Source organism: Neolamprologus brichardi, chromosome 7 (assembly GCF_056152115.1).
Source record: "Neolamprologus brichardi isolate AB-2024 chromosome 7, ASM5615211v1, whole genome shotgun sequence".
Taxonomy (NCBI): Eukaryota; Metazoa; Chordata; class Actinopteri; order Cichliformes; family Cichlidae; genus Neolamprologus; species Neolamprologus brichardi.
The window spans coordinates 11,675,952-11,692,558 of record NC_142110.1 but is presented as its reverse complement, the minus strand read 5'-3'; the positions used below and the strand labels follow the sequence as shown (position 1 = coordinate 11,692,558).

General features: G+C 43.0%; 1 protein-coding gene across 1 annotated transcript in view; it reads right to left on the bottom strand.

Annotated features, from left to right (window-relative positions):
* Positions 1-16,188, bottom strand: part of mctp2a (multiple C2 domains, transmembrane 2a) — a 32,948-nt gene extending 16,760 nt beyond the window's left edge. Inside the window, exons 1-17 of the mRNA XM_006789380.3 lie at positions 16,103-16,188; positions 14,239-15,169; positions 13,245-13,286; positions 13,051-13,159; positions 10,835-10,977; positions 10,626-10,702; positions 10,408-10,522; positions 10,284-10,307; positions 7,756-7,932; positions 6,904-7,034; positions 6,604-6,790; positions 6,297-6,390; positions 6,058-6,160; positions 5,858-5,960; positions 5,670-5,771; positions 5,480-5,554; positions 5,082-5,201 (exon numbers count right to left, since the gene is read on the bottom strand). Of these exons, the coding sequence (XP_006789443.2) occupies positions 5,082-5,201; positions 5,480-5,554; positions 5,670-5,771; positions 5,858-5,960; positions 6,058-6,160; positions 6,297-6,390; positions 6,604-6,790; positions 6,904-7,034; positions 7,756-7,932; positions 10,284-10,307; positions 10,408-10,522; positions 10,626-10,702; positions 10,835-10,977; positions 13,051-13,159; positions 13,245-13,286; positions 14,239-15,156 (2,520 nt within the window). The 5' untranslated portion in view covers positions 15,157-15,169; positions 16,103-16,188. The remainder of the gene's footprint in view (positions 1-5,081; positions 5,202-5,479; positions 5,555-5,669; positions 5,772-5,857; positions 5,961-6,057; positions 6,161-6,296; positions 6,391-6,603; positions 6,791-6,903; positions 7,035-7,755; positions 7,933-10,283; positions 10,308-10,407; positions 10,523-10,625; positions 10,703-10,834; positions 10,978-13,050; positions 13,160-13,244; positions 13,287-14,238; positions 15,170-16,102) is intronic.
* Positions 16,189-16,607: the final 419 nt, after the last annotated feature.

The following is a 16,607-nucleotide window of genomic DNA, read 5'->3' as shown; positions in this document are numbered from 1 at the left end:
TATGAAGAGCAGCTGTGCAATGCGAGGCATTAGCATTTGCACACGGGGACATTTCTGGCCGTTGTCTCCCTGCCTGTCTGACACATGGCAGGGCCAGAGTAGCGCCAGTACAGGCTGGAGCGGGGCAGTCAGCGGGGGCCCCGTGGTGCCTGTCAGTGGTGGCTACGCTGACCCCGCACTCCGGCACTGGCCACTAGTGTTTAATCCGTGTCGGGAGCGTTAACACTGAGCGACCTCCCGGGTGACAGATCTGCCATGCAACCCTTCTCCCCTGAGGAGGTGTGTGTGTGTGTGTGATGGTGGTGGGGGGGTTGGGTGGCAGTGGCACCGACTCTTTCTCCCTGTCAGCTCAGCTCACGTCGGGGCCAAGACCAGCCCCGAAACAGCCACACACAGGGGTGGACAGGTCGCTACCTCAGCTGCACAGGGAGAGGTGTCCTCTGTGAGTGGGAAGGTGGTGATGATACGGCGCAGACAATGGGGTCAAATGCAGAGCATACTTCAACTAGGCTGAAAACATGCATAATATAAAACAACAAAGCGCAACAGATGCACTGAGCAAATCTTGCCTTCTCATAATGCCGTAACTACTTAGTAAAACTTTCAAGTGAATTCATGCTGTTTTCTAACTGTAATGACGGCCAGTGGTTTCAATTAATTCACGAGCGCCCGCAACTTTGAATGTCCTAAAACATAAAACATTCGCAGCCCTAATGACGTGAACGTTAGCACAGAAAGCTTATTAATCCCACTAATAACGTGACATGTTCCAAGGTTACACACTGAATTCAGCCAGCCTCAAGAGCTGTCAGCAGAAAACTGCTATTTGAGGGCAGATAAATAATAATAGCGTGTTAAATCAGGAGGCACTGCTGAGCAGTTTGCAAGTAGTCACAGACTATCATTTAATAATTAATAGATCTCGGGCTAAAACACCATGAACACACACCGCCATCGCTGCCATCATTTTTTTTCTCCCTTCTAGACACATTCCCACTGCACAGCCTGTGAGAACTCCCACAGCCACAGAGATGGAGAGTGTAACCCTCATGAGACTGAAAAAAACCACTCCTTTAAGGCCTCCAACTTTTTCAAACAGAGAGAAAACAGATGTAAAGCAGAAACAAGGAGACAATTCACAGGCGCACGCGGACCTCTTGCTTTTCTCGCAAAAAGCCCAGGCACGCCGCAATGCAGTAAACCACAAAAGAGCACATCCAAGACTCACAGAGCATCTCATATTCAGCGACGGTGTTAACAAGAACAATTATGACAACTCTGATTGTGGCCTTCATCTTGGCCAGGCTGGTGTTCTGGTTAATGGCTCTGACTGCTGTTGCTCTACACAGGTGGTCTCATGAGACCTCTGGAGCCAGATCTGACCCCGTCCTGCCCTCATCTGGGACGACGATGATTCTATCAGCCCACAAAAAAAAAAAAAAAAAAAAAAAAAAGAGCGCCCGCTGCAGCTGCCAAGTGTGTTTACAGCTGCACCGCATCAAACATTCATCAAATGCCATCTTTACAGTGTGTGATGTGAGGCAATCAGCATTTCACAGGCCGTCAAATGATGTCTAAAGCAGTTGTTACCTGGCAATGTCGAAAAGAAAATGGTTCAAATACTCACGAAAGGTTTACAGGTTTCTTTCTAGTTAGTCCTGACAGATGAGGTACCTCATATGTTAAAATATTAATTCTACTTAAATACTTAAAACGGTCTAATGACAGCAAAGCTCAAAATAAGCTTTCAAGTGTAAATGATCCCCCTCCTTTTTTTTACCTTTCAACCATTTCATCTGAATCAAAATTGTTCTCAACTTTAAACTCCAGATTAATTTGGCTTGTTAATACGCGCTCATTTCTTTCTTTCTTTTTCATCTTTTTCTTCTTTTTTTTTTCCTGGAAGAAACTTGTGTCTTTTGGTTTAATGCACAGAATGGAAGATTTCACTCCAAGTTGTTCCCACGAATGGCTCCTGTTGGGAAAAAGTTAGTGATCTGATCTCTCCAGCGCCTCCGCTGATGTTTCTAGCAGTGCTGTAGCTCCATCTACAGGTGGTATCCTTGCGTGCAGCAAAGAACTCTGGGTGACCCCTCTGCAGTCGCTGCTGATGTATAGCACATTCATCTCGCTCAGTCTTAGTGAAAAGCACATCTAAAGGCAGTTATTTTATGAAGATTTTAGCTGTCAAATTTCCCTCTCTCTCAGAGAAAGGAACATGCTGTTGTCAAACTCTTTAAAAGCCCAGATCCTCAGCTCATTACTGTAGCATAAACAAGAAGAAGGGAGGGAAAAAAATCCAAATTTCATGTTTGTATTTCCACTTACTGATGAAAATGTTTATGAGGATTTGCCAAAACTTTGTTTAAATGCACGACAAAGATTTTTCTCCCCTTTTTCTTGTTTTTCTTTTTCCTTTCTTAAATTGCATTACCTAATTAGAGAGACTATTTTAAAACTGCAACCCATTGGTGGAAAACTGAAGGTAACTTCAAAAAGTATGGACTCTGCTGATGAGTTTGCACAGTCAAAACAAGCGACCGCCCCGCGTTCACAAACTGTAACAACACTGCAAGTCTTTCCATTCCTTACGGAGTCTCCTCTCCCACAAAAACACTCGTTAGTCGCCCAGCCAAATAAGTCAATGTGCAGCTTTCTGATTGCTACCCACGGGGGAAATCAAATTGAGATATATATATATATATATATATATATATATATATATATATATATAAACTTGCTTATTCAGTCTTTGGAACCAGTGCACTGATCTCTGCAAAATTTAAGTACCTTGCACACCCTAAACCAACAACCTCTTCATAATCCAGTTATAAAATCTACATAAACAGGGTAGCAGCGTAGACTACATGCTGTGTAGAGGTCAGAAAACTGGCCTGTGGGACTGAGTGATATAATGGCTAAGTATTCCTGGTAAAGCACTACGTGAGCATCCCGCAGTCCCAGTAAAAACCACAGCTGTGGTAATGCATTACAGGATGTATATAGTGTAAAAGGGTAGGACTGGTCTGCCTGCATGATAAATAATGTATTGTAATGTATATTATAGCTAGACCCACCGCTGCAGTGTTTCCAACTGCTATACCCTGAGAAGCCCTGCGCTGCCTGCCACTGTGGAAAAGAGCAGACACTAGTGGTATAATTATGCACATCTGAGAGGCAAGCAGAGGCCATCTGTCAATGTCTGAATCAGTTACCTTATTACCACTGCCTAAAGATATAAAGATAGGAGTGGGAGCTGCTTTCATTAAAGCACATGGTGGCATGCTGCTTTAGACAGCTCCAAACAGTAACTTAATTGGAAACGATGACTTGGAGGAGGAGAAGTGACTGTACGGTGAGCGCCCTTGGAGTGGGCAGGGGCACGAGACGAGGATGGTGGCATGGCACCAGGCTTGTAATGACAGTCAGTCAAGACCTTGCGGTTGGCCTCGTTGACAGTGAGGCGGTAGCAGAAGGAGGGTTTTTTTTCCTGTTGCAGTGTTTACAGTATTGTGATTTGCATGTTTCATTGTGCCTGTTGAAACTATAATAAATCACTGAAAAGGGGGGGGGAAAAAGAGTTTTTCACTCGCTGTACTCTCAGTCTGCTGATGAGTGGGTGATGAAAAACAATGGCAGTTTCGCTCTCTTTGGGCGACTCTCGCCGTCGACCTTCGACACTTAGACTATTTGAAGCGCACCTCTTCACGGGCACAGGCGTACTCTGACTGGTGTGTTACTGTCTGCTTTTTGCACGCTGGTATCAGTGTCTGAAAACGTGCCAGTTGTTTCAAATAAAAGGATAAGAATTGCAAGAATTATCATTTTCACCGACAGCGAACAGATTATACACAGCTGACGACGGGGTGGGGGAGGGGGGGCTACACTGCCGTAACAATGACAGTCACCATGAGAAAAGTGAGCGCGAGCCTCTTTCCTCAATTTTAAAATCTGCTGAACTCTTAAACAGCAGGTGGAGTAGAAGTGGAAATGAAAGATTAGAGTGTACCACCTCACACTCCCATTGCCTGCGGAGGATCTAATTATAGGTGGAAGAAGATGGCCCCATCCCGCTGACCTGTCACCTGTCAGCCTGCCTATCCTCCTGCTCTCCTGCCCATATCCATGCCTGCCCGTCTGCCTCCAAGTCTCTCGCTATCTCGCCCGCACTCTCGCTGAACTGTCTTCCTCTTTCTGTGCTCCAACTTTCTTTCCCAGATAGTAGCCTGCCTCCCACTCTCCTTATACAATTGGCTGCATTGTTCTCTGCCTTCCTGTCTGTGTGTCCGCTGTCTGCCTGTCTATGTGCCGTGCTGTTCTAAAGGCTGTGATACACTGAGCCTGGCCATTGCCTGCGGGGATTTGCACCTCAGGATCAGTGAGAAGGGCTTATAGAATACACCAGGTATGAATTGCATGTCATCCTGAGACAGAGCAGACAGAAGAAAGGCGGTGAAAGGAGAGTTCTTCACACACCCTGTCTGTGACCGCTTCCTCACCCTGACACAGCGCTGGCAGGGCTTTCATGGTAAGTGTGCACTCTTAATCATGACATTACATGTGCTGTACTGCAGGGGATTCACTGGGTGCTTTAAGATTATTTAAGCTTAGGACCTAAGATCACATACCCTCATTAAAAACAGCTAAACAGAGACATTTAAACAAGGTTCAAATCTCAGAGGCAGACTGTCACTACTCTACCCAAGGAAGCTGAGACTGTGATCCTCCTTACACCATCCCCTGGGTTAGGAGGCTTTGCTAAGAAGTCAGATGTACAAACGCCCAAACCCCACACCTTCAAATACACTCTAATGTCATCAGAAGTGAAGGAAAGCCAAGTGGGGTTTGATTTAAAGGATAAATCACATCCATCACATTGCACATGGGATAAAAACAGAAGGCAGCCATTGTTTTTCATGGGAAAAAGTCCAGCAGGGAGAGAAAATGGCTAAACCAAAGAATCTCTTCAACATCTAATTCACATAAAATGAAAGAGTTAAAACTGGGCTGCAGTGAAATGGGACAAAACTTGTTCGCCCCTAGGCTTAAAGAGAGTTCATTAACATGAGGCAATGACTTACCAGAAAGGCTATTAGACTCCGTTGCGTGCTCTCCCACTGAAAACAGCTTTTAATGTACTGTAACGTGGACAGAACTGCTGTGCTGATTTTGCGGACCCGATATATACTCTGGGCAAGAACCTAATGGGAAATAATTGGAAGAAAACACCAGTTAGAATCATTTTGATACTGGACAAAATGTTTATGACTTTGCAATGAGCTTGGATTGGCTTTACAATTCCTTATTTGCCACGTTGAAGCCAAACCCAATAAAACTAATTAGGTTGAGTAGAACAATCTGAACTACGGCCTATGTGTAGATTCTTAGTGGCCACTTTTTTAGTGCATTGTGAGGGGGAGACTTTATTGTAAGCTTTTAGTTTCTTTTGCAAAATCTTGCAAAAACCAATCAAAATCACCTTTTTGTTGAACTTGATGGTTTCCTCTGTTAATTTTGCCTCCTTGGGCTGGAAGGATTTGACACCAGCTCCCACCTGAGGGAAACAAAGAAAACAAACGAATGCTTCCCTTCGTTAAGAATTTTCACAACATATAATACAGGCTATTATCAACATTAACAATTTTTGACCAAGTTGATTTGATCTTTACTTTGTTGTAGATAACCTCCAGCACCAGAGTGATGGTTCCTTTAGACGTACTTCCCAGTTTTTCTTTCTTCAGTAACAGAGTTATCTCCTGGCCATTCTTAACCTTTGGGAAATTCAAAATATATAAGTATATATAAAAGTGATTTGCTACTTTTTTTAAACAGATATTTATAAACTCAGCAGACTTACAGTAAGTAAAGGAATGGCCACCTTCCCCAAAAAGTTTGGGGCTTTGTCTCCATTTTCATCAAAGACAGTCAACTCGACCACATCGGTGATGTCCTTAATCGGGCTGCGAATGAGTAATTCAAATGTGATCAATATTAAAAATATATATCCCAAAAATTTGCTACAGATTTGCTTTTTTTTGCCCTACTCGTATTACTTACAATGTAAAGGATTTTTTCCACTCTGGATTTACATTCTTATAGACTGTGTGAGTTTGAAGTTTAGAGTTGCCCAGCTCTATAATGCACAGGGTGTTGCTTTTTCCTGCAAAACAGCAACAATGTGATGTATCCACAATTTCATTGTACATGTACAATGGCAATAAAGGGCTATTCTATTCTTATCTAAGAAATGAATCTGAAAATTAAAAAAAAAAAGATGATCTGGAGTAGCTGAATACCATTAATGTCTGTAGCAGTGAGATCATTTGCCCTGATTATGCCAACCTGAAGGATGCCAATATCTCTCATGCAGTTGTGCGAGTTTTTTAAGCTCTGGAAAGATGAAATTGAAAAATGTTAAACAAAGAAGGCATAATTATTCAGTGTGATACTGCTATACATATATTACATCATATATTCATCTTAAGCAATCCCATCTACATCCCAAACTTGAACTCATTACTGAACCGGTTGGTGTTATGTGCATGACTACTATTGTCCTATTTTTCTTTTTAACATTATATAGGTACAAAAGGAAAAACGTACAAATTTCTCCACCACTTCGTCTTTCTCATCAGGTTTTGACAAGCTAGCATTTTCGATGTCAGAGATGGAGACCCCCCAGACGGGTCTCAGGGTGATCAGAAACACCACTCTGCCTTTTCCTGGGTTCAGCATATAGGAGTAGAGTTGCCTCTCATTAACCGTAAGTGTCGACACGTCAACCTCAAGCCTGGCGCACAAAAAAGGAGATTCGCTCAATTGAAACAATTTGTAAGGAGTGTGAGTTCCTCGGGTGAGCGAGTGTGTGGGCAAATGTAACTTTACGAACCAGGGAATACTCACATCCCCCATGATTCTTCACTCTTCCTCCCTCTCTTTGAGCACATCTCCACCTGTAGAGGTTCCTGGTTATCTTCAAACTGATTGAAGTCAAACTGCTCTCTCCACTGGGGATTTGCCTGAATGCAAAGGTTCTAAGGGCAGAAAAGATGCGGCTTCAGCACATACAGTAACACAGAAACACACACGCATACACGAGCGCGCACAAACACTTTGACGCAATGTCAGGTTTAATGCATTATCAGACTGAGCAGCTCCTGCATGACAGCTGGATTAAGTCTTCACTCAGTCCTACCAGAAAGAGGCAGGAGAGGAGAAAGAGAGGTATGTTGCGCGTATGTGTATCTATTTGTGTGTGCTTGTATGTGTACACCTCAGTAGCCACTGTGGGATTGTAAACACTGACAGCTTCCAATTAGAATCAGCTTTGTTCAACAAACAAACAAGCAGAGAGGAAAGCAGAGAGGTTTACAAAGAAATGACACGACAACATGAGACAAGTGCACCATGGAATCATCAGGGGGGAGGCCAACAAGTACAGGTAGATGAACAGGGCATGCTGGGTATGCAAATGAAGGCAATGAAGCCCGGCACTCGAAGCACAGTTAGAAGTGAGTGGCAGCCTTGCCCAGTCTAATGAGCTGCCTCTGCCATGGCCCAGTGAGCCAAGGTGGAGGTGAGTCAGTGGCAGGCGCCTGCTGGGAGAGAAAAGCGGGGAAGTAAGAGAGTGGGAGAGTGGGGCTAGGAAGAAAGTTAAAGTCTAAAGAGCAGACATTAAAAAGACAGAGGAGCACGAGTAAAGGGAGTGTAGGAGAATTGCAAAAAGAGAGCGACTTTTAATGAGACCAGTCCAACCTTGCTCTTGTACTTCTGATCACCGAGGCGAAAGCGGACGTAAATGTCACCCTGGCCACACTGCGGCATGTCCTGTCCCTCCACCAAGGTGATACAGAGCACCCCGGTCCACATCTGGTTCCTCAGCTGATTCTTCTGTGTTTCAGCCGAGCGCTGAGGCGGCGTGGCCTGGTTCTGCTGCGGGGCAAAGATGCACACAGACAGTTAGATCTTTTTTTTTCTTTTCTTTTTTTTTCCCTCAAAGCAACATGCGTGCGAGCTTTGTGAGATCGCTTCCCTTTTACCTGCTCCCGCCTCAGCCTGGCATCTCATCATGTTCACAGAGTGCACAAAAGTAGGACAAAGGTTTACATTATACAGTGCATCTCTGTTGGTGCACATTAGCACATCTCTACTGACAGGCGAGCCACACCATGGCGGCTCCTGGAACGAGAGGAAGAGAGGGACGTCAGCGAGCAGCCAGATGTCCCTGGCTGTGACAGTCCCACTCATCACTGGCTCCCAGACTGAGTGTGGGGAGGCAGGACACTTGGCATACTGCACCAGAGACAGCAGGCAGCAGTGAGTAATGATGCAAACCACACAGCTCTCTCTCTCTCTCATCAGCAAATTATGCATACATGCAGCATGTATAGCCAGCATCAGAGTTTTGCTGCATGTTAGCAAATGTATCCACTTTGAATTCAGCCAGCAAAGTAACGGGTGTTTTTCTGCTCAGGTGAAGATATCAAACTGACCAGGGTACTGTGCTTTCAAGAAGCCTTCAAGAGCAGCAAATAATCCACTTCTCCCGCCGTGTGTCACAGAGCAAGTGTGAGAGACAAGGAGAGACCTTGATATGTTTCCATGTTAGAGTTCCCGTGAGGCTGTGCGGTGATAGGCCAGGGCTGTAAAAACAAACAGCACAGAGGTTGTGTAGGGCTGACTGTAATTAAAGCGAAGGAGCGTAATCTGCTCTCGCTTCTTTGATTGCCCGGCTCCTTCGGCTGCCCCGGCGACGGCGCTTCAAACAGCCCCACTGCAACTCCCCTGCCACTCCGGCCCCTCCTCAATAGCTACGGGGTCGCAACCCACATTGCCACCCAATCCGGAGGGGATCAAAGCACATCTCGGGGACCTGAATTAACATGGAATACCACAGGCACAGCCCTATAAATATCAGGCCCTTCAAAAGAAGAGGAACAGAGGGAGTGGAGGAGCGATATAAAACAGGCCTCAGCCAAGTCATCCCAAGTGTTTATCTTGGACACATTTCTATCTCAGCGGCCAATAAAACAATTCCACTTAACTGTAAGTGGCCCCTAAAGAGAATCTATTCCTGGTCTTAAAAGGGCTGTGCGATTGCTTCCATATGGTGGGACAGCATGGGGACAAGCATGATGAGCTCAGACCCAGGTCCATTTGGCTGGTGTCTCAGCACTGTCCATCCACAGCTGTGATATTACATCCTAACATCTGGGTTATTGCCCGCTATGCCTGGGAATTATCAGCCTTGCCGATCTTAGTCATCCCACACTGGCAACATGCCTCCAACAGCCAAGCCCCCCCCCCGCTCCCCTTCCCTTCCGCTTCTCCCATACGCCCCCTCCTGTTTGAAACACTGTCACACAGCAGACTTTTACTCAGGCACTTGCAATTCCCTGTCTCTGTCGTGGTAACACAGAGGGAGAAAACGATGTTCTGACGGAGGGGGAGTAGAGCTGCAAGAGCCGGGTATTCAGCACTTCCAGGATAGGTGTTAAACGCAATAAGATATTGTACGTTTGTCAAAAAAAATACATGAAATTGGGGGGGTAAAAATGGCATTGTTACATTGTTAAATTAGCACCGTGATTTAGGCAGGAGAACAGCGCGCAGTCCCGCCACACATTTCTGTCTCCCTTTGAGTATATTTAACCATCTGTAGTGGATAACCTACAATGTGTATGAAAATGGCATTCATTCCTTTGTCATCTAATTTCAAATTGAGACTGCCTACTGGACCATCAAGAGACTGAACAGTGGCAGATGTAGTGACAGCATAGGTGTGAAAATAAACCCAATCGCTGCAGTGTGAGTCCCAAACAGCAACCCTCCTATTTCACTCTGAATCTAATTACTGCTTCAATATATTGAAAACCACTTGAGAAGAGACGGAACTTTGTTTACCACAAAACCAAATACTGCTCTATAATGCTCATCAAAAGGCTCTTTCATGACAGCATCTTCAGCGAATACTATTACTTTGATTTTGATCAGAATGCGATATTGTACCATACTTTCTTTACACAAAATGATTCCACTGACTGAATATAGTATGCATTGCTAAAAAGGTTAACTATAAACCAGAAAGGAAATAGGCTGTGCTGATAACAAGGTTACACACAAAAGCCTGAGTCCTGAACATATGCCTCGTTCTTTGTTGCACCATTGTGTAGTGAGCTACTGCCCCCTAGTGAGTTAGATTAGCCTAACCATAAGCGCTAATGAGCAAATTTAAAAAATATCATGGCATTAAAAGCAAATGTGAAGATTTTAAAAATCCATACCTTATTTCTTTTGGGTCCGAATCTCTATAAAATTTAGAAGAATTGCAATGAATGAGTGCATAATAGCAGGTAAGAATATAGATTTTCATCACACAAACACTTGTAATGTCTGAAATATTCCTACCGGGCCTTTTTTGATGGTGGCGTCTCTGAACATCAGGCAGACATCAACAATAATGACTCCCATGTCATCTTCTTTGCTTTTTGGATCTTCGAGACGCAACTCCATTTCATTGGTTCTGTGAGGAGACAGGAAGGGTATGAAGATTAAAAATGAGAAGACCCCTTGTGCATAAGCTAATCTCTAAAATGCAAAAAAATTAAAAAATAAGTATTACTCACTTGTGCAGTTCAAGATCTCTCAGGGAAATAAAGCCGGAACCCATGAAATCATCAGAGGTCCGATTTTTATCATAGACCTGCAACATTATTAGAGGTATGGCATGTATTAAATTAAACATCTCTTGGCCTTGCATTCAGACTGAAATTGTCCGGTCTGGCACAAGACCAGTGTCCCTTGCAAAATGCAATAATATATAAGCAGCGCCTACCCGAACTTCTATGTTACATTCTCTGTCTCGGAGAGGGTGGGAGAAGGACTCGTTCCAGCGAGGGTTCAGGTCTTTATAAACCACTTTGCTTTTATAGAACTGTTTTCCTTCAATTTTGAACTTCACATAAGGATCACTGGTACCTAAATGAAACACAATAAAGCAAATCAGCAAGTGTGATGTGCGACACAAGTGGGGGAGCGATCTTATGCGTTAAAATATCAATCATCAAGCTGGTTCCATGACAGCATATAGAGGAAGTGGAAATACTAAATGGAAACTAAACGATGTTAGCAGCTTGTCGCTCTATTAGTGTACACTGTGCATGAAAACGCACATTCGTATACACTCCCTCCTCCCCCCCACATGCTCGTCGTGTGAGAGAGTGAAATATGTATGGAGGAGGTGCACCCCACACATGGCAAAAACAGAAGAATGTAGCTGTTTAATTGTCACAGGGTAGAAACACTCGCCAGCATGAGGCTACCAGAAACCAAAATCTAGAAGCAACCAGTGTTAATCCTCCAAGCTTGTTAAGAAAGTCTGTCTGCGAGTGGGGTGGGGGTAAGGGACTTCTTTGTTTCTGCAATTGCATGCAGATTGGCCAAAAAAAATGAAAGCCAGCCCCATGCCTTCATTTGTATAGGGGAATAAAGGGGTGCTTGAGAGAGCCTGCAGGGAGGCTTGAATCACATGACAAAGGCCCTGTGGGGATGGGCTGTCAGGCCTGTCAGCTCCCCACTCCAAATGAACATCTCGCAAAGGCAGGCAGGACCCACAGCAGCTCCACCCTGCCAGCCTGTGACAGGGAAACCTCCAGGCAGCTTGACAGGAGGAGAATGTGGCAGCTAGCAAGGAGAAAAGCTCTGGCATGACTGAGAATGGTGACGATGGAAATTAATAGGGGGGGGGAAAAGGGGAGAACAAAAACCAAGGAATGGGAGAGGAGAGGGGCTGGTTATGTGGGTCCTTTTAGAATATGTAATGACAATGTATGCCATTGGTGAGCTCTTGGCACTGTGTTGACTGTTGGGCAAACAGTGGAGAGATAGGGGGAGTGTGGGGATTGCATCATCACTGTGCCATCTTGTCAGGGGAAGTGAGGTCTCAACTAGCTTAGAAGTATGGCTGGGAGAGCTTTGTACCACAAAACAGCACCATTTCAAGTACCACCACCATATATAGCTGTTAGGCGATGGGAGGCACAGCAAAGTTTATAATTGGTTAGAAGGAAACTGATGAGATTAACATAGCTTTAAAATATTGACCTTCTACGAGGCCAATTTGAACACATTTGTTCTAACCTTAAAATAAAAGCCAGAATGTTGCTTTCATTTCGGATTCTTGATCAGCCTTCATAGTTTTCTCATATGTTGTAATTCAACCTATGACCACGTGGGGGTGTAGCTTTCCCAGAGTACATACCGACCTAGGCCTCAGGGGAAAGAAAACTTTTTTCCTTCTCACAGATTAATGCCAGATATGGGGGGAAACAGTCATTTAAGCACACAAAGATTTGAAACCACCTTTCTAAATATCTAACTGATTTTACACACGGTGACTGTTAATGTAACCAAAGCACGGCTCTGCCACTTTAGGAAGTAAACATCAAACTATTCAACCAAAAGACATATCTAAAGTAATTACAGTGGTAGACAGCTTTGACTTTAGGAAGTAAGGGATGACTTTTCCACTTTAAAAATCTACAGGCAAACAGTCGTAACAATACCAGTAGTGTCTCATCGTATCGTCAGCCTCTTGTCATACTCGTTTGACTGCATACTTTTCTAATGTTTTGTTTTTTCTTTGTCCGTGCATAACTTCACACGAGATGTCTCACCTGCAAATAGGAGCTTTAACTGAACTGACCTGAACTGAAGGATATCTCACCTTACATTCCTGTCACAGTAACAATAAGACTGACAGGATCAATATGGACTTCACGTGCCTGTAAAACTTTATCAGATTGTCCCCAGGAGCCAACAAATAAAGAAATGCATTGTTTTACTGTATACAGGACATGTGATCTGTCTATGATCTAACGTTTTGATAGATACGGATCCAACCAAGACTGTTAAAAAAAACCTGCTGTTATAAGAACAGGATTTGATGTTAGTTTATTCAAATTTCTAAGATCTAGATGAGATCTTTTAATTTTACAGGTTGTTAAAGGTCAGGAGCTTATTTTATGGATCACCTGTAGGTTTTTGACGCACCTGAGCGCTTGTCTCTGATGACCAGGTTTTTTCCTCGCTTCAGGTTGATTTTCAAGAGAAACCTCTGGAATGGGGCAGGTACTCGATCCTCACACCCCCCTGTAACATCCTGCGGAGAATCACCGATATTTGTATGCATTTACCGCACCAGATGATTAGCTTAATAAAATGAAGACAACTCAGTGAATACTCACTGAAGCATTTTCGTCAGAGAAGTCAGCTGATTCACTGGCAATCTGTGTAGAAAAAAACCCTGATTTTTAAAAATGTTGTGACACTTTATAAAACATAAAACTGCGCAATCATTCGAGTCGAGGACAGCCAAGCCATCTAGGTTTGTGTAGCATTCCAAGGAAATCATAAAAGCGTTACTATTATTTATTTAGTCAGTTGTTTGCATTGTTACAAAAAAGGTGTCTATTAATGTCTTGCTAATGACAACATATTGCATTTGGGTGAAAAAGTCAGTAGACGCTTTGTAGACGTAGCATCTGAAGAGAAAGTGAATTCTGCTTGACCTCTTTTGTGCTTTTTCTTTTTTGGCTTGTTTGCACATTGTGTGACTAACTGGTAGCACAGGTTTTTATCTTTCTTTTTTGAGGTTTGTTTTCATTTTTTTTATTTTAATCTAAGAGACATCTAAACAAAAGCAGATGCTTCTCTCCACACAGGGACTTTAACTTGAACACCAACCAGCTTTTGATGCTTCATCAGTTGAGTGATTTGCCTAAAAGCTGCAGAGATCAAATGTAATAAAACCAAAAGTCTGGGCTCAGGTTTAGAAAATAAATTTTAATTTCATTCATGACTGCTTACTAGAGGATACAGTAACTACAACTTTTGGCTTCATTTGCAAAAGCGAGTGGAACAACAAAGCCACACTATTTGAAAGCATGGAAAGGTTCAAGTAAATGTGTCCAGTGATCCTGGCAGTTTTTGTGCTGTTACTTCATGTTACATTTACCGCATCTATTTTTTTAAGCAACTTCTCGTGACAGTTGAGGTTCACTTTGATGAGATAACCTGTTTTATATATATATATATATATATATATATATATATATATATATATATATATATATATATATATCAGTTGGAATTGGTGTCAGTTGTCACAGTAAAAGGAAATCACTAGGATCCACTGACTATACATGTGACGAAATATATAATAATAAAAATAATACTGACCTCTTCCGTTTCATCCTCCTCATCTGCCAGGGTTTCATCGAGAAGATTCTCATCTATGAACTCGTTCATCGGTTCTCTGTCTTGTTCTTCCACATCTCTCGTCCAAGGCATGTTGGCTTTCTCTTCAATGGGAGTGCCACATGGTGAGTTCAGAGAATTGCCATCTCCACTTTCCAAAGGTCTGCCCATAGAGTTCAACATTAGCTTATCTATACGAGCATTTTGTCTTTTTGTTGGTGGAGTCCCTTTTTCAGATGATGTCTTTTTCGGCTCAACTGATGAGTTCTGTTTTTCTCTATAAGGGTTTATTTGCTCTCCCAGTGATTGTGCTCTAAACAGCGCTGCAGCAGCAAGACTTTCTCTAGGCCCCTTTTCTGAGACTTCTTCACTTCTCTCTGGAAGGTCTGGTCTTGGTATGGGATCTTGTCCATCTGTAGGAGCTGGTTCAAAAGGGAATTTTGATAAGGCCCCTTTGCCTTTTTTGTCTATTTTAGCATATAACTCATCTACAACTGGGTTGGTTTTGTTCTCTAAACCAAAATCATCCATTTCTTCATAAATGCCCAGGGTCCCCGGGGGTGTGCTTAATCTATGCAGAGCTGGATTTGAGTGATCAGGCTGAAGAAATCTGGTTCTGATTTCTGGGATTGGATCACTTAGTTTGTCTGCAAACTCTGAACTTCCAATAGAATCAGTATCACTCAGACCAGGAGAGATGCCAAAAGCAGCAGAAGACAGCGAAGCATTCTCTGTAGATGCTTCACCTGGCACCATTGTTAGGTCGGGTACAGAGATACTTCGTCGATGGGCCAGATTCCTGCCCTGCTTGGCCAGTGGCTTCTTGGCGGGCTTCTTTAAGTTGGGAAACCAGGGTTTCAGACGGAATCTCTCCGCTAAATTCTTTTTCTTGTTCTCCATCTTGAGGGCTACCCTTTAGATTAAAATAATCAACAACAGTGAAATTGAGTTAATTTGCTGTGCATTTTTAGAGGTCTAATGCACATAATTTACATAGAAGCTTCATGGAGATCAGCTGATGTGAACATACTGGAGACAGTCAGTGAAAAAGATCTTCCCTATATACCGACTTGGGTGACGAGTTAAAAGGAAAAAGCTGAAACTTTAACCCCTGCAATGTTTCTGTTATGCTGTAAGAATATTTTGCTGACATGAAAAGTTGCAGTGTAACAATGCCCCCCATACCTAAGGCATCGGGGTAGCTAACGCTTTAATCAGCATGAACATTTTGGAAATTATATGCCATGGGCTTCACAGGAACCAGATCCCAACTCTACTGAACAGCTCTGGGACATTTTAGTGTCCAACATGATGCTCTACCACTATAATTAGAACAGCAAATTATATTTTGGGGGAAGGATTTTCATCTCACCAGTAGGTTTAAAAAACAAAACAAAACAAAAAACTGGTAGAATTAGTGCCAAGACACACTGAAGGTAATGTGGCAGACTGTGCAGCCCAGCCTCTTACTCATCTTCCTAATGTGATTTATATTTCCTGTGTGACATTTAAGCTTGAGTCAAATTTTATAAAGAAGAAACTGAATTTACATTGAGGTTTGTGACATATTAAGGAGGTAGGTAGTAGGTTGGCAGTATTATGGCAAAGATTTTATCAACATACACAAACCACATTGGGACGAATGTTTAGTGTAATTTAATGTGCCACTTTTCTGCCTTTCACCTTGATCCAACACAAAAAAAAAACATATTACAACAAAAACAATCTTACCAATAATGCTGACATTAAAAAATCAACAAATCTGTATTTAAAAAAAAATAGCTGAATATACAGCAATCTGAATGACACTCAGTCTAATTTAGAAAAGGAAGACACTGGAACATACCTGTTCAGTTGACCTTTGTTGTCAAACCTACAAACTGATTTAGTTCCCACCCAGAGCAGATGAAATCATTCCAACAGACAAGTTAGCTATCCCAACTATGGTCAACGAGCCAAAGTATTTAAGGCAACAGATCACGTAGGATCCCAAACAAGTGATTGGTGGAGGAGCAGCAGCAGGTGAAACTAGCCGTACCAGTCAAACAAGGCGAGTTTCAATGACTATGCGAATGCCTTTCAACTGTTCAGTCCTACCCAAGTTATCTGTGATAGATGGAGCAACACAAAGTACAGTTTGACTCCACTTATGTGGGCTAAGAAAAAAAAATCTGACAAGAATTATGGAGTAAATTAAGACAACGTAGCGAGAGAGTAAACCAACACTGCAGCGTTGAAACTATGAAACAGTTGCTCACAGCACAGCAGCCTGTTGTGCCAGCTTGCTCTGTGTTGATTTGTATATTTGACAGTTTATTTGCATTTGTGAGGCAATTTGTCTGTTTTACGAC